This window comes from Gekko japonicus, unplaced genomic scaffold (assembly GCF_001447785.1).
Source record: "Gekko japonicus isolate JY-2015 unplaced genomic scaffold, Gekko_japonicus_V1.1 scaffold1825, whole genome shotgun sequence".
Lineage (NCBI taxonomy): Eukaryota > Metazoa > Chordata > Lepidosauria > Squamata > Gekkonidae > Gekko > Gekko japonicus.
In genome coordinates, this window is record NW_015161458.1 from 330,712 (window position 1) to 351,787 (window position 21,076).

The following is a 21,076-nucleotide window of genomic DNA, read 5'->3' on the forward strand; positions in this document are numbered from 1 at the left end:
GTTAAGTGTTTCTCCATTCTTTCTTCCCCTCCCTCTCTTTCCACTGCCCAGTCGCTCCTTGGTTCAACTGTAGGACATTTCTTCCACCTACTTCAGGAGTAGGAAAGTGGTCCATTGTCAGTCTCTTTTCCTCATGCACGTAGTTCACATTCAAAGGTTTGCTGGGAGTTGTACTGAACCCTCCAGTCCTGTAAGAGCAGTTTCTGTTGCCTCTAACAGTAGCTTTCTAAATAGCAATGAGTCACTTTAGACATCAAATGTAAATAGAAACTAGATTTTCATTAACTTGTTAATAGCTTTGCTGGTAAATAATTGTGCTGCACATAACAATGTAAGGTCATAGTTCATAAACTGGAAAAGTAATTAGCACCATCTTGAAAGAAAAAAAACCTTAGGGTCTAATTCTAAAACTATGCTTGTAGAAGGATATGTAAACATCAAAGTTTTGGGTAAAAGTGTGGGTGAACAACTTGAAGACCTTATTTAGCCAACTGACCATGCCCTCAAGCCCAGACGCTCTTTCATTATGGTCCAAGAAGCGGGATCCTCGACACTGAAAAAAAATCTGTGTGCCTCCAAACATCTTTCCTGCCCACTGGAAACTTCTTCTTTATTTGGAAATGTTCTCAGGAACTCAGACCATCCCTTCTTCCCCTTTGTCCAGTCAGATTATAGTACTGAACCCTCAGCTAGCCCTGTCCCTCTTTCCATGGCTAGACAGAAAATAATATTTTGTTTTGATGGTTTGCGGCTTGTACTATTAACAGGTGCCTGAATCTGCTCCCCAAGGGTGCTCTGAAACCTTTCCTTGCATGTTCCAATGCATATGCTCCTGCAACCTCCACACCACATAAATTGTGTAGCTTCCCATTTGGACTACAGCAAGATGTGGTCCTGCTTCTTTTCCCTTTTTTTTTTTTGATGCTTGGCTTCTTGACCTTGGGACTGGACTCCCATTTGAAATATCACAAATTGGAAGTGTTTTTCGTCTTGCTTTAATTCACTCCCTGTTCCTTTGGTATCTTGCCTATTCTCTGAAGTTGACTAACTTGTGTTACATTTATCATTTTTGAGCAACTTTTTGTATTGGGTGTGTGCTTAACATTATTTTGATTAAGATTTTTTAATTTCCCAGCCCAGATACTAGTGTTATTCTCCATAAAAAACTTTATTGCTTGTTCTCATTCTGTTTGGATTTCAGTGTTCTCTCATGCCTTGCTCACAGTACTATTGTGTGTGCCACTGCCTAGATTTCAGGGTTTCTTTAAACTGGAAGTAGAACCTAAGCCAGCATTTCCTTTAGGCTTTGCATGAGGGATGTGCTCAAGCTTAGTGTGGATTTTGGCTGAAGTTTGAAAGTGGGCCCTATATCACATGGAAGCAAATCTTCTGAACATGCATCTTTAATATCTGTTTCATCTACCAGCAGTATGTAAATGAGTTATTTCCCCCCCCGTTAAACACAGCTGTAAATGCAGAAGGAGTGTCTGTTGTATTTTCACCCTAATGCACAGTCTGTGACAATAAAATGTACTATGCAAGTATACTAATGCATTCAAGTTTCTGTTTAAATTATAAACATTGTTTTATATTAAATTATTCTTTTTCTTAATTCTTTTATTTTAGAGAACAAGTTCGGTTTAATGGTTTCGGGATTTTTATATTTATTGTTTATCCTGGGGCATTTGTTGATCTCTTCACCACGCACTTGCAACTTATTTCTCCAATCCAGCAGCTAAGAATATTTTGTGCAGGTAAATAAGTTCAGCTTATTATGTTGGAACATGATTTGTTCTTTATGTTTATGAATGTTTTGTTACAGACCACATCTGACTGTAAAAGGTCTTGTTGTAGCCAATGTTCCATCTAATTTTCCCCCCCTACTGAGCAGAGCAGTTCACATCCTGAGCAGAATAGAACTGCTGTAATTTTAAAATGGGCAATGGGCAGTGCAAGACCCTGCGCGGCTCGAGATTGCTGCTGAGCGGAGATTCCTGTATTAACTAAGCATGTAGCTTAGTGGCAACACTAGTTATAGTTCATATTTGGGTGCCAACATTACTGTGTTATATTCTCTAAAAAGCCCTAACACATAAGACAGCATTGTACCTCCCGGAGAAAATGAACAGTGAGGAGGTGCCCTCAACTCCTGTGCCAGTCCATTCTATAAAATAGATAGCCCAGATTCGGGCAGCAACATCTCTCAACCTTTGGTGAAGGGATTGCAAGCATCACTGAATCAGACATAATTAGCACACTGTTTCATGTAGAGAACGATGCATAGAACCAGGGTTGTGAAAGGCATTACAGGAAACAGATAGGACCTTAAATTGCTCATGGAAAAATATAGGCAACCAGTGAGTTGCTTCAGCTCAGGTGTAATGTGCTTTTTTGCAGAAGTTGATTTTTCCAAATTGGCTTTAAGGGACAAGCAAGGAAAGCAATTGTTGTTGTTGAAAATCCTTGCCAGCCACACATTTTCACCCCTATGTTTATATTCTTTCTGACTGCAGGCATAAGGGCTAGCCATGGCCAGTGGGATGAGCTCTTGGCTTTTAGCCGATGGCTCATAGCCTAGGGGCCTTTGATAATGACAGAGTAGGACCTGCCCAGGATGTATTTGTGTTTGTTTTAGATTATTTAAATTGTATTGTTCAATTTTGGCTTGGCACTTCTGAAGCCACTTCAAGTCCCTCATGGAAAAAGTGGCATAGAAATGCCCAAATAAATACACAGGTAAAGTACGTTACATTAGTTGAACTATGGCCAGATTTGCTGCATAAAAAGGGCCTGAGAACTTGACAAACAAGTTTTTTTTTTGCAATCTCTTTATTGGTTTTTCCAAAACAAACCCCCCCAAAGTTACACAATACATAATATTCCAACACTAACATCAACCTTTTAACACAATTTCTTTAACAGTATATACTCCCTTAGTTTTCTGTAAATATAATTTGTCTGAGCAAACCATAATCTGGCCATAATAAGCAAAAATAATCAGGATTATCTTTTTTTCATTTGTTGTTGTTGTTCAGTCGCACATCTTCGCGACCCCATGGACAAGATCACGCCAGGTCCTCCTGTCTTCCGCCGTCCTCTGAAGTTTGCATAGTCATGTCTAAATGTAAATTTATGTTATCATTCTTACTTTTCCACTAAGATTATTCCATAGAGTCACTAAAAGCAATTTTTCTTATATATTTAATTTATCCAAAATTTTAGCCAAACAAGTTAAACATAGTTTTTCATAATTATACCATTTTTCCTTATCCCAATTGAACTTCCTATATTATTGACTGATTATTTACTCAACAATACTTTAACCATATTTTGCAACTACTTTGTAGCAAAAGTACAAATAGGAGAAATAGTTGAGAATGGCAGTTTAAGACAGCCACTAAAATATCATATTAACTTCCCTTTGATGTCCGCTGTGCTGTACCGCAACAAACAAGTTTTAATGGATAAAAGGCACCTCTAATAATAAAGATGGGTTCAAAAACATCCCCGATTGTTTGCCTGATCTGCAAAGAACAGTTTTATCCCATCCAGGGTAAACTGGTCATTATGCTGCAAACACTCAGTGTTAACAATTGTCAGCTATGCTGCCATGGTGTTTATGGGCTGAGGTTCATTTGCTTGACCTGTGTACCAGCCGCTGCTGCATTCCTTCTTTGCCTGCTTTCTTATCAATGACCTTGTAGCTCGCCTGTGTAGTGTCTGCGCATCATATATCCGTGGGATAGCTTTTGATTCCCAGCTTCAGCTCTAACAGCCTGGGGGCCCCTTCTCCCGCACGCGGGAGACAGGCCAATTGGCCTGTGGATGGGGGGGTGCATATAGGCTTGCCAAGTCCCCCCGGGGGCGGGGAAACCCCCGCCCCAGAGGCCCATCACCCGCCGCCGGCGGATCGGGCCCCGGGCGGAACCCCACCCCCAAAGCACGTGACGTGCCCGGCGTCAGCATGTCACCCAGAAGTGACGCAGCCATGCCAGGTGCGCCGGGGGCGGGGCTGCGGTCATCCGAGGGAAAACTTTTCCTCGGATGACCGCGGCCCCACGCTTGGCATGGCTGCGTCACTTCCGGGTGACGTGCTTGCGGCGCGCGCGCGCTCCAGGAGCAAACCGGGAGTCCCCAGCTGCAGAAGAACCTAGGACTTGGCAACCCTAGGTGCATACGAATACCCTATATCCCATTGTGCTAGTAGAAATTGCGCCATTCTTAACAGTGATTATGTTACTGCATCTATAGCTCTCCAATAAAGTATAACCTTTCTGATAAGCGTGTACTCAGTTGTTGGCTGTGGGACCTGACATTCTGTTAAGAATCATCCTTCTCTTATCTACGCGTCTTTCTCAAACTGAGATGAGCGACAAAGAGGAGAACCCTATTCCCACCACATCGGGGGAGGAAACTCCCACTACCCAGATGGATGTACCGGTGACCACCACGCCGCCAGTAACGGTCCCGAAGAAAGATGTGGGGACTGTGCCAAAGACGACTTCGACCCATCTGTTCCTGACCCCCACCAGCCCAACACACCGACCCGGACAAGGGTATGTTGCGATGGAGCCAGTTTAGCCCGGACTACACGGCCGAGTCGTATGTGCTCACGCAGGGCCCCCGAAGGGACAGTAGGTTCGATATGGGTTTTGCATCAGCGGGGGGCTTTCCCCCTTTTGGGGGAACCCTGAAAGCACCGCCCAGAGCCTGGGTGACGGAACGGTCCAAGGTGCGGAGTGGCCACGCATCCCCGGATGGAGGATTGGAATTGGCTCACTGGCTGGAGGCGGCAGACCGAGAAAGGCACCAGCTAAGACGAGACTTGGAGGAGATAATCCAGGCGATCCTACAGCTGGTGGAGGGGCCGGCACGAGAGGTAGGCACAACCGGCGGTTCCTGTCCTTCCCCCCTCTCAACCAGCCCTTCCACCACCACCATGACCGGCAGATGTGCCGGTGCCGGGACCCGTGTAGGGGCCGGCACTGAGCCACGACCAGGCTGCCCGAGAGGGCCCCTGCACTACCGCCCGAAGGACCTAATTGAAGCCACATTCGATGGTGATCCAGAGGAATTGTCATACTTTGTGGTTTGATTGATTAAATTTGTGGAAGGACGAGCCACCTGTTCCTGGATGACAGTAGCTGAGTGGATGTGGTGGCTGCCCGCTTATGGGGAGCGGCCGCAGCTTGGTATGTGGGGCTGTACAATGCGAGGAGCTTGTGAACTTGGATGCAGTGGAGGTGAAGAATAGGTTTAAGGGACTAGATTTGATAGAGTGCCTGAAGAACTATGGCCAGAGGTTCGTGACATTGTACAGGAGGTAGCAATCACCACCATCCCAAAAGAAAAGAAAAAAGAAATGCAAGAAAGCAAAGTGGCTGTCTGATGAGGCTTTACAAATAGCAGAGGAAAGAAGGAAAGCAAAAGGCAAAGGTGAAAAGGAAATATTTACCCAACTGAATGCAGATTTCCAGAGAACAGCAAGGAGAGATAAGGGAGGCTTTCCTGAATGAACAATGCAAAGTAATAGAGAAAAACAGTAGAATGGGAAGGACTAGAGATCTCTTCAAGAAAATTGGAGAAATCAAGGGATCGTTCCGTGCAAAGCTGGCCATGATAAAGGACAAAAATGGTAGGGACCTAACAGAAGCAGAAGAGATTAGGAAAAGATGGCAAGAATACACAGAAGAACTGTACAAGAAGGACGTCAATGCCCTTGGCAACCATGACGGTGTAATCACTGACTTTGAGCCAGACATCCTGGAATCCGAAGTCAAATGGGCCTTAGAAAGCATTACTAACAACAAAACTATTGAAGGTGATGGTATACCAGCTGAGCTATTCAAAGTCTTAAAAGATGATGCTGTTAAAGTGCTGCACTCAGTTTGCCAGCAAATTTGGAAAACACAACAGTGGCCACAGGATTGGACAAGGTCAATATACATTCCAATCCCAAAGTAGGGCAATGCCAAGGAATGTTCAAACTATCGCACAATTGCACTCATATCACACGCTAGCAAGGTCATGCTCAAGATCCTACAAGCTAGGCTTCAACAGTACGTGGATAGAGAACTACCAGAAGTACAAGCTGGGTTTCGAAGAGGTAGAGGAACGAGAGATCATATTGCCAACATTCGCTGGATTATGGAAAAAGCAAGAGAGTACCAGAAAAATATCTACTTCTGCTTCATTGACTATGCTAAAGCCTTTGACTGTGTGGATCACAACAAACTATGGCAGGTCCTTAAAGAGATGGGAGTACCAGACCACCTCACATGTCTCTTGAGAAACCTGTATAAGGGCCAAGAAGCAACAGTTAGAACCGGATATGGAACAACTGATTGGTTCAGCATAGGAAAAGGAGTACGACAAGGATGTATACTGTCACCTTGCTTATTTAATATATATGCAGAGTACATCATGCGAAATGCTGGCCTGGATGAATCACAAGCGGGAATTAAGATTGCTGGGGAAAAGATCAACAACCTCAGATATGCAGACGATACCACTCTAATGGCAGAAAGTGAAGAGGACCTAAAGAGCCTCTTGCTCAGGGTAAAAGAGGAGAGCGCAAAAGTGGGCTTGAAGCTCAACATCAAAAAAACTAAGATCATGGCATCCGGCCCCATCACTCCTTGGCAAATAGAAGGGGAAGTCGTGGAAGTAGTGACGGACTTCACGTTCCTGGGATTCCAGATCACCGCAGACTGTGACAGCAGCCATGAAATTTAAAGAAGCCTGCTCCTTGGGTGGAAAGCGATGGCGAACCTAAACAGCATGATAAAAAGTAGAGACATCACCCTGCCAACAAAAGTCCGCATGGTCAAAGCAATGGTATTCCCAGTAGTCATGTATGGCTGCGAGAGTTGGACTATAAGGAAGGCCGAGCGCCGAAGAATAGATTCTTTTGAACTATGGTGCTGGAGAATACTCTTGAGAGTCCCTTGGACTGCAAGAAGATCAAATCAGTCAATCCTAAAAGAAATCAACCCTGACTGTTCCCTGGAAGGCCAGATAATGAACCTCTGAAGCTCAAATACTTTGGCCACCAAATGAGAAGGGAGCACTCACTGGAGAAGACCCTGATGCTGGGAAAGATGGAAGGTCAAAGAAGACGGGGACGGCAAAGGATGAGATGGTTAGACAGTGTCATAGATGCAACGAACATGAAATTGAGCAAACTTCAGAGGACAGCAGAAAACAGGAGGGCTTGGCGAGATCTTGTCCATGGGGTCGCGAAGAGTCGGACTCGACTGTGCGACTGAAGAACAAACTAAAGATGATAGAACTGTGTGGTGTGAACAAGCCCAGCTTTGTGATTTCTCTGCAAGAACACACTGCAAGAACAATACTACTAGCAATGTTGTTTTTTCAAAAACAAACGAACAACAAGAAGCAGGAGAATTATTCTAGAGTGCAATCGGTCATGCTAATTGAAATAGACTGTTAAAGCAAGGGTGTGAGCCCTGATGGCTTCAGATTGAAAATAGGAGGATTATCATTCTGGCTGAATTTTTGTGCCAATTGAGTTTAAGCCAGATGTGATTTAAGATGCTCCAAAGAGAAGCTTTTTTAAAAAAAAAAATCATGCAAGCTAGTAATAGAAATGTAGACAAATCCTTAGCTACACAATTAAAAATGAGATACTTTGCTTTATTTTTTTCATGGCAACCCAAACCCTCAGGGAAATCTCTGAAAAGGTAACTGATGTACACACTGATGACACAAAAATCTATTTGCCACAAGCTGTGCTTACTGTTTTTCATTTTGGCTTTTGCAATCCGTCAGTAATGGACATACGACAGGATTAGATGTTCAAGAAGATAAGATTTTCCAGGAAAAGGAGGGATATGCAAGGTAATTCTGGAGTTTCTCTGCATTGATTTCACACAGCATACGTCCAGGCTTAAAAAGTAGTTTTGTGTCTCCCGGGAGATGGCATTGTGGACATATTCTTGCAAATCTTTACTTGCAAAAGAAGTAACTGAGAAAAACTATAGCTATGTGGATCCTAATTGATGCTACACTGTCATACTTATTAAAAAGCTCCTCTGAAAGCAATATTAAATAATAGTGCTTTCTAAGTGTTCAAATCACTTCACGTACATTACATTAAAGGTAAAGGTAAAGGTTCCCTTGCTTGAAAGCCAGTCAAGTCCGACTCTAGGGTTGCGGTGCTCATCTCCGTTTCAAAGCCGAAGAGCCAGCGCTGTCTGAAGATGTTTCTGTGGTCATGTGGCCGGCATGACTAAACACCTAGGCGCACGGAACGCCGTTACCTTCCCACTGAAGTGGTACCTATTTATCTACTTGCAATTTCTTGCTTTCGAACTGCTAGGTTGGCAGGAGCTGGAACTAGAGACGGGAGCTCACTCCATCTTGCGGCACCCGGGTCTTGAACTGCTGAACTACCGACCTTCCACAGCCTGCAGTTCAGCGTCTTAACCACTTGAGACACTACAGCTCCTCTTTACGTTACATTAACATTACATTTACATTACATTACAAAGCAACAGAATATGCTAATCCTTGTCTACATCAATAGCCTTGTAACGGTCTCATTCCCAATCTGCAATATGGAAACAATGGATAGTGGTTTTGCCCCTTGACCAGCTCATGGCTGAGATGAGATTTAAACCAGGGACTTCCCACCTTAGGGCAGCATACAGCTGTCTTCCCTCATCCATTTTACCCTCATAACAATCCTGTGAGGCATGTTAGGCTGATAGAGTGACTTGCCCAAGGTAATACAATGTGCTTCTTGGCAGCGTGGAGTTTTGAACCTGGATCTCTCAGGTCCTAATCTGTACTCTGACCACCATACCACACGGACTGGAAACAGTTGCTACAATAACACAAGAAGTATTAGTTCAGTCCTTGAACATGTGTTTCTGTTGGCATATTGTAGGTTATACAATCCTTTTCTGAAGGTAATTGAGAGAGCTTTATTCAGTAGTTACTCAAATGTTTTCTTTCATTCCAAAATTCATAACTTATTTTCTGCTATTCATGTTGACTCCTCTAGGTTGTCGATTGGACTAGTTCTCATTTATTCATCCCTGAGCCTGCATTGCAGGGAGGGCGGGGTATAAATGTGATTAATAAATAAATCTATTTATTCATTCTTTGGCTCTACTCTGTATGTTCTTTACCAAAAACTGTTCCACATTTTCAGGGGACTACTCGAACATACAGTTGTAGTAGTGCTTGCCATTTGAATCTTTGGAGGATTGAGATAAAATGTATATTTTCATGAAACAGACCTTGTAATGATAATTTCTCTTAAGGTTATCATAGTAACTTGAAAAGCTAGCCCTATTATATTAAATAAGGTTCTGTTTTGTCTGTTTCAGCATGTTGTATGTTGTGCAGATGGTCACTATTTTATTTTTCTTTCTTTATAGGAGTCTGGCATAACTTTGTGCTTGGAGTTGCCAGTCTTGTGGTTCTCTTCATACTGCCAGCTCTTCTTTTTCCATTCTATTATACTGGTGCAGGGGCACTTGTTACTGAAATCACAGAGGTAAGACCAGGGAGGGATTAAAACAACTGGTAACCTGGAGAGTCAGGCTCTGCAGACTCTCTCTCCTCACTCCCATTTTATTCTATGGGGCTTGTTCCCCATTTCAGCCATTCTAATTGTACTGTCTAGGAAATCTAGCTTATGAAGCGGCTGTCAGTTCTGGGCTGAAAATGCTGGGAGGCTGTCTGGGAGGTAGTAGACTTGGAGCTCTGGAACTGGTCAATTTCTCCTCTTTTATCTGACAGAGTTGATTCAGTCACCAAAGCAGTGGCCACGTTTCTGGCCCTGGTGGCAAAAAAAAAAAAAAGGAACAAGGAGGGGAAAGCTCAAACTGTTCTGACTTGATGTAGCGGGTTCCAGTTGGAGGAATTATTTTATTTAGCCAGACGATTTTAGACAGTTTAACACACTCATATTGGGATAATGCACCCTACTGTTCATGTATGTGCTTTTTAAATAGTGTTGACATTTTACTGGTTGTTTTTATTCCATAAATGTGTGTATGTGTGCTTAAGACTTTTGGTCATGCAAGCCGAAATAAATATATATATAACTGTTAAATTTGCCAAGTTACCTTGTCAGTTAGGAAGGGCTTGATACTACAACTGGAACATAATTCAGTTTAGTGTAGTGGTAAGAGCTGTGGACTCTAATCTGGAGAACCGGGTTTGATTCCCCACTCCTCCACATGCAGCCAGCTGGGTCAGTCACAAGTTCTCTCAGAACTGTTCTCTCAAGAGCAGTCCTCTCAGAGCTCTCTCAGCCTCACCTACCTCACAGGGTGTCTGTTGTGGGGAGAGGAAAGGAAAGAGATTGTAAGCCACTCTGAAACTCCCAAGTGAAGGGCAGGGTATAAATCCAATCTCTTCTTCTAATTAAACAATCATTCAGTGTACCAGTAGCAATAATTCTGGTACTATGCATTCTTTATTTTGTTTGGCTGGGAACCAAAGTTCCACATATGGTATTCTGCATGTGTGTGACAGGCTTTTAGGTATTCCTTTTTCTGATGGTGACTTCAAGTCTCCCTCATCCTGTAAAACTCTCATACCAAACATCTGGGGGTCCTCTATAGCACCCTATCAAGTGCAGGGAATGTCTACCAGGTAGAGTTGTTATAACTGTTACTGAATGGTTAGGTGAGATAGGGACGGCCAGTAACTATTTGTAATGAATGGTTAAGTGTGATAAATTGGATGAGTGTGGAATTTTTCTGGTATGATCAATCAAATTTGTATTTTTGGTACAGCAGATTAGTCAGGTTATAGTTTGTTTAGCAGCTGAGTTGGATTAGATTGTGTTTGCAGCACTAGGAGTGGATATTGCGGTAGCTCTTGTAAGGAGGACCTGTTTGGTTAGCTAGCCCACCAGTGGTCTGGCGCCACAGCATGTACTGGTCAGTGCAGCTATGCTAGGACAGCAAATTCTGGTGCTCTTTGGGAGGGGAAAGCATAGCGGTGGGTCCAGGCGGAGTGGTAAGGGAAGGACGCTGAGAAACAGAATGGCTCGGCGCTCTTCCAGCCTGTGACCCATCCCAAAGGATGTCAGCGGTGGAGCTGACATCCTTTTTTCTAAATGACTGTGCTATGGAGCAGATGGTCACGGAACCTACCAGGGGAGAGGCGATCCTTGATTTGGTCCTAAGTAACACTCTGGGCAAGGGGGCGCATATAGATGTTAAACAACATCGGGGAGAGCACCACCCCCTGAGGCATACTGCATACACTCAAGACCTGGTGAGAGATGTAAAAGTGATTGCACCACTTGGAAACAGTGATCATAATGTTGTTGAGTTCATCATTTGTACAAATAGAGAATTGGCCAAAAAGACTCACACAACCATTTTTAACTTTAAAAGGGGTAATTTCTCTGATATGAGGGGACACGTGGGGAGGAAACTGAAAGGAAAAGTAGAAAGGGTCAAAAAAATTGGGGAAGCTTGGGATCTATTTAAAACTACAATCCTAGAAGCTCAAAAAATATATATTCCGCAGGTTAGGAAAGGCACAAAAAGGTATAGGAAAAAGCCTGCATGGTTAACAAACAGAGTAATGGAGGCTGTAAAAAGTAAAAAGAATTCCTTTAAACAGTGGAAAGCTAGTCACAGTGAGGCTGATAAAACGGAACACAGGCTATGGCAAATAAAATGCAAGTCTGAGGTCAGGCAGGCAAAAAGGGAATATGAGGAGCATATAGCAAAAAACGTAAAAACCAACAATAAAACTTTCTTCAAATACATTAGAAACAGGAAACCAGCCAGGGAGGCAGTGGGGCCCTTGGACGACCAAGGGGTAAAAGGAGTATTGAAGGATGATAGGGAAATGGCTGAGAAGCTAAATGCATTTTTTGCCTCCGTCTTCACTGTGGAAGATGAGAAGTGCTTGCCCACTCCAGAACCACTGATTTCAGGAGGGGTGTTGGAAGACCTGAGTCAGATTGAGGTGACGAGAGAGGAGGTCCTAAAACTGATAGACAACTTAAAAACTGAAAAATCACCAGGCCCAGATGGCATACATCCGAGAGTTCTGAAAGAACTCAAATGTGAACTTGTAGATCTCCTGACAAAGATATGTAATCTTTCCTTAAAATCTGCCTCCATTCCTGAGGATTGGAAGGTAGCTAATGTCACTCCCATCTTTAAAAAGGGTTCCAGAGGAGATCCGGGAAATTACAGGCCAGTCAGTCTGACGTCGATACCGGGTAAATTGGTGGAAACCATTATTAAGGAAAGAATTAGTAGGCACATAGATGAACAAAACCTATTGAGGCAGACTCAGCACGGTTTCTGTAAGGGAAGATCTTGTCTCACTAACCTGTTAGTGTTCTTTGAGGGGGTGAACAAACATGTGGACAAGGGGGATCCAATAGATATTATTTACCTTGACTTCCAGAAAGCTTTTGATAAAGTTCCTCATCAAAGGCTCCTAAGTAAGCTCAAAAATCATGGGATAGAAGGACAAGTCCTTTTATGGATCAAAAACTGGCTAGTTCATAGAAAACAGAGAGTGAGTGTAGGTGGGCAATTTTCTCAGTGGAGGGTGGTAAGCAGTGGGGTACCGCAGGGATCAGTACTTGGTCCACTGCTTTTTAACTTGTTCATTAATGATTTGGAGATGGGAGTAAGCAGTGAAGTGGCTAAATTTGCGGATGATACAAAGTTGTTCAGGGTGGTGAAAACCAGTGAGGATTGTGAGGCACTCCAAGGGGATCTGTCAAGGATGGGCGAGTGGGCGTCAACATGGCAAATGGGGTTCAATGTGGCCAAGTGCAAGGTGATGCACATTGGAGCCAAAAATCCTAAATATAAATACACATTGATGGGGTCTGAACTGGCAGAGACTGAGCAAGAGAGAGATCTTGGAGTTGTAGTGGATAACTCACTGAAAATGTCGAGACAGTGTGTGACTGCAATAAAGAAGGCCAATGCTATGCTGGGGATTATTAGGAAGGGTATTGAAAACAGATCAGCCAATATAATAATGCCCCTATATAAATCAATGGTGAGACCTCATTTGGAATACTGTGTGCAGTTCTGGGCACCACACCTTAAAAAGGATATTATAGCTTTGGAAAAAGTGCAGAAAAGGGCAACTCGAATGATAAAAGGGTTGGAACACTTTCCCTATGAGGAAAGGTTAAAGCGCTTAGGGCTCTTTAGCTTGGAGAAAAGACGACTGAGGGGTGACATGATCGAGGTTTATAAGATTATGCATGGGAAAGAGCAGGTAAAGAAAGAGGTACTTTTCTCCCTTTCTCACAATACAAGAACTCGTGGGCACTCCATGAAACTGCAGAGCGGTCGGGTTAGAACGGATAAAAGGAAGTACTTCTTCACCCAAAGAGTGATTAACACATGGAATTCACTGCCACAGGAAGTGGTGGGTGCTACAAGCATGGACGGCTTCAAAAGGGAATTAGATAAGCATATGGAGCAGAGGTCCATCAGTGGCTATTAGCCACAAGGTATAGCTAGGGGCTCTGGGGCAAGTGATGCTCTGTCTTCTTGGTGCTTGGGGGGGGGGTCAACAGTGGGAGGGCTTCTAATGTCCTGGCCCCACTGCTGGACCTCCTGATGGCACTGGTATTTCTGGCCACTGTGTGACACAGAGTGTTGGACTGGATGGGCCTTTGGCCTGATCCAACATTGGCGTCTCTTATGTTCTTATGTTCTTATGACTGATAACCCCCCTCTGTCTTTGGTGTTGTGCAATGCCAGGTCTATTGATAATAAGACCGTAGTCCTTCGGGACTTTGTCATGGAACAACAGGTAGATCTGGCATGCATGACTGAGACCTGGGTATGGGAGGGGGAGTCTGTAGCTCTCTCCCAACTGGCCCCACCTGGGTTCTCGGTCCTACAGCAATCACAGACTAGGGGGTGGGGGGGAGGAGTGGCGATATTCCTGCGGGAGGCTTACTCCTTCAGGGCACTCCCCCCGCTAGAGACTGAGGGCATGGAGTGTGTCGGTCTGGTGTTGGGGGCCGAGGAGAGTTTGGCAATCTGGCTGGTGTACCGACTGCCTAATGCACCGGCCAGTAGCCTGCCGTCCCTGCTGGAGGCCATATCAGGCTGGGTGCCGGAACATCCCAGGCTTCTGATCCTGGGTGACTTTAACGTCCATGCCGATGATGGGCAACAGACCTAGTAACGTCCATGGCGTCGCTGGGACTCTCCCAACTGGTATCGACCCCCACGCATCATGTTCGATTTGATCTTCGCGGCGGGGATTATGGTGGACCGGATTACTGCAGTAGCAATACCATGGTGAGACCACTATGCCCTGAAGATCCGCTTGAACGTTCCACCCCGACCCTGTTTAGGCGGCGAGCAGTTTTTAGCTCGCCCACGGAGTCAAATAGACCTGGTGTGGTTCCAAATGGCTCTGCAGGATCCGATGCCCCCTGGCAGCTCGTTGTATGAACTGGTGGAAGAATGGCATAGCCGACTTTCCACGGCCATTGACAAGATCGCTCCTCGGTGCCCTCTGCGTGCTAGCCCTAGGCTAGCCCCCTGGTATATCCAGGGGTTGCGGCTTATGAAGCGAGAGCTAAGATGGCTAGAGAGATGGTGGCACCGTGCTTGCGACGAGGCTACAAGAGCATCTCTTAGGATGTTTATGAGATCCTATGAGATGGTGGTCAAGGCTGCGAAGAGAGAATTCTATGCAGCCACGATTGCGTCTGCGAGCTCACGCCCAGCCCAATTTTTTAGAATGATTCAGTCTTTAACGGTTCTGCCACAGGGCAGACAAAAGAGTAGGGAATTGGATATTTGCTGTGAGGCATTTGTGAGCTATTTCGCAGATAAAGTCTTGGCACTCCGCTGTGACCTCCCCACCATAATTGATACAGTTAACGAACTGGAGGCCCCTCGCACATCCTCGATTTCGGGTTTAGAGTGTTTTGACCGACTCAGCCTGGAGGAAGTCAACAGACTGCTCGTATCAGTGCTCCCAACCACGTGCAGCCTTGATCCATGCCCCTCCTGGCTCATTAAAGTGGGCCACGAGGTGCCTTGCGGGAGATTATCAACAAGTCCCTCTCTGAGGGGCTGTTCCCCGAGGCACTCAAGGAAGCGATGGTCCGCCCTCTCTTGAAAAAAACAACTTTGGACCCAGCCGAATTGGCCAATTATCGGCCGGTGTCCAATTTGCCCTATTTGGGAAAATTGATTGAGAGGGCAGTGGCGACTCAGCTACAGGGCTTTCTGGATGACGCTTCCGTCCTTGATCCATTCCAGTCCGGCTTCCGTCCGGGTCATGGGACGGAAACAGTACTGGTCGCCCTTACTGACGACCTCCAGAGGCATCTGGATCGAGGCGGTGTGGTAGGTCTGCTGTTGTTAGATCTGTTGGCCGCGTTTGACATGGTCGACCACCAGCTGCTGACCCGCCGCCTCACCGACATGGGGATTCAGAGGCTCGCCCTTCAGTGGCTTGCCTCTTTTCTCCAAGGCCAGGGACAGAGGGTAGTGCTTGGGGAACAGCAGTCCCGGAGGCACCCGCTTGAATGCAGTATGCCTCAGGGGGTGGTGCTCTCCCCGATGTTGTTTAACATCTATATGCGCCCCCTTGCCCAGATAGCCCGGAAGTATGGGCTTGGGTGTCATCAATATGCAGATGACACCCAGCTCTATCTGATGTTGGGTGGCCAGTCGGACTCCAACCCAGAAGATCTTCACTCGGCCTTGCAGGCTGTGGCTGGGTGGCTCAGGCTGAGCAGGCTGAAACTAAATCCAGTGAAGACGGAGGTCCTGTGCCTGAGTCGGGCAGGTTCGGGGTTGGGGCTCCCTCTTCCGACCTTCGATGGGGCACCTTTGGTGCCAGCGTCAGAGGTTAGGAGTTTGAGAGGGCTCCCGGATCCCTCCCTAACTATGGAGGCCCAGGTAGTAGCCACTGCCAAATGGGCCTTTTACCATCTTCTGCTGGTCCAGCAGTTGGTTCATTTCCTCGACCATGATGACCTGGCTACAGTGATCCATGCGATGGTCACCTCGAGGCTAGACTACTGTAATGCTCTCTACATGGGGCTGCCTTTGTCGCAAATTCGGAAACTGCAGCTAGTGCAGAATGCTGCGGCCAGGCTGTTGGTGGGCGCCCCAAGATGGGAGCACATCCAGCCTGTGCTGAGGGCGCTGCACTGGCTGCCTATAGCATACCGGATTCACTTCAAAGTGCTGGTGCTTACCTTTAAAGCCCTATATGGCCAGGGTCCGGCATACCTGAGGGACCGCCTTTCCCCACATATGCCCCAAAGAGCACTTCAGTCAGGGACGCAACATTGTCTGGCGATCCCAAGCCCCAGGGAGGCCAGGCTCACCGCAACTAGGGCCAAGTCCTTTTCAGTGGCAGCTCCTACCTGGTGGAATGAGCTCCCGGAGGAGATCAGGGCCCTGCGGGACCTTCTGCAGTTCCGCAGGGCCTGCAAGACGGAGCTCTTCCACCAGGCTTTTGAGTAGGTGCCGCCACTACCACTGCCATTACCACCATCGGTATATCATCGGTATGAAGACCAAGTTGTGACCTCGCTGTGGATTGTCACCATCGGATGGGGACGAGTAACATCTATGGGTCCGTTAACCTCCTTATCGCTATGTAATATTCTTGGGGTAATATCCTGTTAAAGTTAATAGATTGATACTATTGAGCACTTTACTTGTGATGTGATATTTTATTCTGTTTTTATGCTGTTTTATGTGAAGGCACTTGTTGCCCTATTGTAAGCCACCCTGAGCCCGCTTGCGTGGAGGGCGGGGTAGAAATGTAATGATAAATAAAAAAATACTACCAGAAGGAAACTTCTTCAGTCCTATTTCTCACCCATACCACAGATGCTGAGACACTTCAGGCATCCGTCTCTGGATCCGTGCTTTTTTTGTTTTCCACTCTTCTTCCATCCTTAAGGTATTCTGAGCTTCTTAGGATCTGTCCTGACTCCGAAAATATCTAGTTACACCGGATAATCTGTATTGTGTGGCTTTGGACCTTTCCCTGAACTTGTGTAGTAACTAAGAATTTTTTAAAAATTGTATAAACTGAAAGCAATTTTTTATTATAAAAATACCACTCTCAATACTTCCAGTGGAATTCTATGTCACTATTATAATATGTCATTGGTATTACCACTGACCATAACAACAGCAGTCATGACAGCAGTGGTGATAGCAGTAAGAAAAATCACAGATGTGCAGACCTGTAGACCCAAACTACATGTTTTGACTCAGGAAAATGATGCAGGGTGGAAGGCAGGAGCATCTCCTTCCTCCCACAGAGCCCCTGTAATCCTTTACAAAATGGGTTTTCTGCAGCTGCTGTGTGGTTGCAGCGATGACAGTTTTCAGGACCCAGCTCGTTAAACAAAAACATGATGTGTAGCTCTGCCTGTAAGCACAGGGTATGTTGTTCGTCCAGGTAACCATCTGGGGCATGTTCATTTATACAGAGAGCCAGCATGGTGTAGTGGTTAAGAGTGGCGGACTGTAACCTGGACAACCAAGTTTTATTTCCTACTCCTCCACATGAAGTCTGCTGGGTGATCTTGGGCCAGTCACAGTTCTCTCAGAACTTTCTCAGCCCCACCTACCTCACAAGGTGCCTGTTGTGAGGAGAGGAAGGGAAGGCAATTATAAGCTGCTTTGAGACTCCTTAAAAGTGGGGAATAAAATCCAACTCTTATTCTTCTTTGAGGGGGTGAACAAACATGTGGACAAGAGGGACCCAATAGATATTGTTTACCTTGACTTCCAGAAAGCTTTTGATAAAGTTCCTCATCAAAGGCTCCTAAGTAAGCTCAAAAACTGGCTAATTAATAGAAAACAGAGAGTGAGTATAAATGGGCAGTTCTCTCAGTGGAGGGGGGTAAGCAGTGGGGTACCGCAGGGATCAGTACTTGGTCCACTGCTTTTTAACTTGTTCATTAATGACTTGGAGTTGGGAGTAAGCAGTGAAGTGGCTAAATTTGCGGATGATACGAAGTTGTTCAGGGTGGTGAAAACCAGTGAGGATTGTGAGGCACTCCAAAGGGATCTGTCAAGGATGGGCAAGTGGGCGTCAACATGGCAAATGGGGTTCAATGTGGCCAAGGGCAAGGTGATGCACATTGGAGCCAAAAATCCTAAATATAAATACACATTGATGGGGTCTGAACTGGCAGAGACCACCTGGGGAAGCAGAAGAATAGCCGTTTCAAAGAGAAAGGAAAGATATGTCCTGTAAAAACCTCTCTTTTTTCCCCTCTATGAAATGTAAATTATGTGTGAGAAACTAGTTTTAATTACTGAAGTCCAGTATGACCTGACGGGTTGAAATCCACCTTCCTTTCTTGCACATCCGTGCACACGCATAGCATACCTTTTCCAGACTGACAAAGGTATGTGATCTTTTAGCACCTGGTTGGTGCCTTAGAGATCTATAAAACAATCCTGAGATTTTTACTAGTCATTTTATTTATTTATTTATTTATTTTGCGACTTGTATCCCGCCCTACACATAGTGTCTCAGGCGGCTAACAAATAAGGTTTAAAAATATAGGACAATAAAACTGGCAGAGACGGAACAAGAGATCTTGGAGTTGTAGTAGATAACACACTGAAAATGTCGAGACAGTGTGTGACTGAAATAAAGAAGGCCAATGCTATGCTGAGGATTATTAGGAAGGGTATTGTAAACAGATCAGCCAATATCATAATGCCGCTATATAAATCAATGGTGCGACCTCATCTGGAATACTGTGTGCAATTCTGGTCACCACACCTTAAAAAGGATATTATAGCTTTGGAAAAAGTGCAGAAAAGAGCAACCCGAATGATAAAAGGGTTGGAACACTTTCCCTATGAGGCTTCACCCAAGGAGTGATTAACACATGGAATTCACTGCCACAGGAAGTGGTGGCGGATACAAGCAAAAGGGAATTAGATAAGCATATGGAGCAGAGGTCCATCAGTGGCTATTAGCCACAAGGTATGCAACAAACATGAAGTTGAGCAAACTTCAGAGGACGGCTGAAGACCGGAAGGCCTGGCGTGATCTGGTCCATGGGGTCGCGAAGAGTCGGACTCGACTGTGTGACTGAACAACAACAAATAGATAGGGACTCTGGGGCAACTGATGCTCTGACTTTTTGGTGCTTGGGGGGGGGTCAACAGTGGGAGGGCTTCCAGTGTCCTGGCCCCACTGGTGGACCTTCTGATGGCACCTGGTATTTTTGGCCACTGTGTGACAGAGTGTGGGACTGGATGGTCCTTTGGCCTGATCCAACATTGGCTTCTCTTATGCTCTTACGTTCTTATGTTCTTCATACAGTTATGTTTCACTGTGCTAGTGTGAGGTACCCACCTTCTGAACAAGCTCCAGGCTTTTATTATCAAGCAAACAGTCTAATTCTTTAATACAACAGACCAGTGCTCTCACTTTGTAACTTTGTGTACATAAGGGGGTGAATCTTTTGTCGTTACTTGTGGTACAAACACCATGCAGTAGTTTATGGTGTGTTTGTTTTTTTAATCTGCTGTCTAAGAGAAGAAATTTGAGTTAACTGAAATCTGAGTAATGAGCATAGTTCTTCTGTGAAGAAATCTGTTTATATTGCATAATCCTCCAATCCTCCAATCAACATAGAGGATTCAGGCTTAATAGTGGATTCTTAATGAGTTTTTAGTCCAGTCACAAGCTCAAGATGCTGGCTGCTTTTTCTTCTTTCTCTGGGCTCAGTGCAGGGAGTTGGAGAAGGGAATCTCTCAAATAGATCTGGATCTAGATTAGTATAAGGGGAGATCTTAAAAAGAGTTGTAAAATCTAGGCTACACTTAGATCTTAATCAGGAGAACTTTCTTGCTGGCTATTAATAAATACAGAAGCATCCAGTTAATTCCAGTATTTCTAAGATTTCCATTGAGGATCTCAGGTCTAAGTCACATGAACATAGCTAGTAAAATTAAACTGGGATTAAGATCTGTTAAAGAAAAAAAACTGTTTCCAGGAAGCATTAGAAATATTTGGTAGGAAATATTCCAGAATCCTCTTTTGACTAATCTTCAGTGGCTTCTGCCTTCTGGAACAGTCTACCTGAGACCCTGCAACATACTTCATCTTTGTTATTGGTGTGTGGGGGGGGACGGACGACATTTTTCTGTCAGTGATCTTTTGGTTCACTGCCACAGGAAGTGGTGGCAGCTGCAAGCATGGACGGCTTCAAAAGGGAATTAGATAAACACATGGAGCAGAGCTCCATCAGTGGCTAGTAGCCACAAGATATAGATAGGGACTCTGGGGCAAGTGATGCTCTGTCATCTTGGTGCTTGGGGGGGTCAACAGTGGGAGGGCTTCTAATGTCCTGGCCCCACTGGTGGACCTCCTGATGGCACTGGTATTTCTGGCCACTGTGTGATACAGAGTGTTGGACTGGATGGGCCTTTGGCCTGATCCAACATTGGCATCTCTTATGTTCTTATGGTTAATATTGAGGTCAATTAGTTTCATTTTGCTATTTAGTGAGGTTGGCTATATTTGGGGAAGGGAGAGGGGCATTACTGGGTTTATGTGAGTTCAGTTTTTGTTGGGTTTTGTGGATTAGATTTCTGTTTTAATATATGAGTAATTTCATTTGGATTGTTTTTATGAGCCTGTTGGTGATAAGTGGTGTACAAATGTCTTAAAAATAAATTTCCAAAAGTTAAAGCTATTTCTGCTTTTTTAATTGTAGACCGTGTCAAAGGGAGTTTGAAAAACAATTTCTTTCCTTTCAGAAGGATCTTGTGATACTTTTTCCTAGATACAGTATATAAGTAGAACTTGAGAATGTTCATATTGACAAACACATGCATGCACTTTGCTGCACATTCTTGTTCAAACCAAGGAATGTAGATATTCTGCAAATATAGTCTTCCCTGCAAAACCACCAATTTTGGTTGAATCATAACATTAATTTTCTCAAAGATCATAGGATGATGAATCAGAAGTTGAAATGTCCTTTTGTAATTAGAGTAAAAGGCCAGAAAAGAAAAGTTCCCCTTCACCCATCCCAGTACATATTTCCACCCACTGTTATCATTTT

The 21,076-nt window shown here is 44.8% G+C and overlaps 1 protein-coding gene across 1 annotated transcript in view; it reads left to right on the forward strand.

Annotated features, from left to right (window-relative positions):
- The window catches only part of MBTPS2 (membrane bound transcription factor peptidase, site 2), a 54,923-nt gene that overhangs the window by 18,161 nt on the left and 15,686 nt on the right, over positions 1-21,076 (forward strand). The window contains exons 6-7 of the mRNA XM_015429089.1: positions 1,627-1,754; positions 9,408-9,526. Of these exons, the coding sequence (XP_015284575.1) occupies positions 1,627-1,754; positions 9,408-9,526 (247 nt within the window). The remainder of the gene's footprint in view (positions 1-1,626; positions 1,755-9,407; positions 9,527-21,076) is intronic.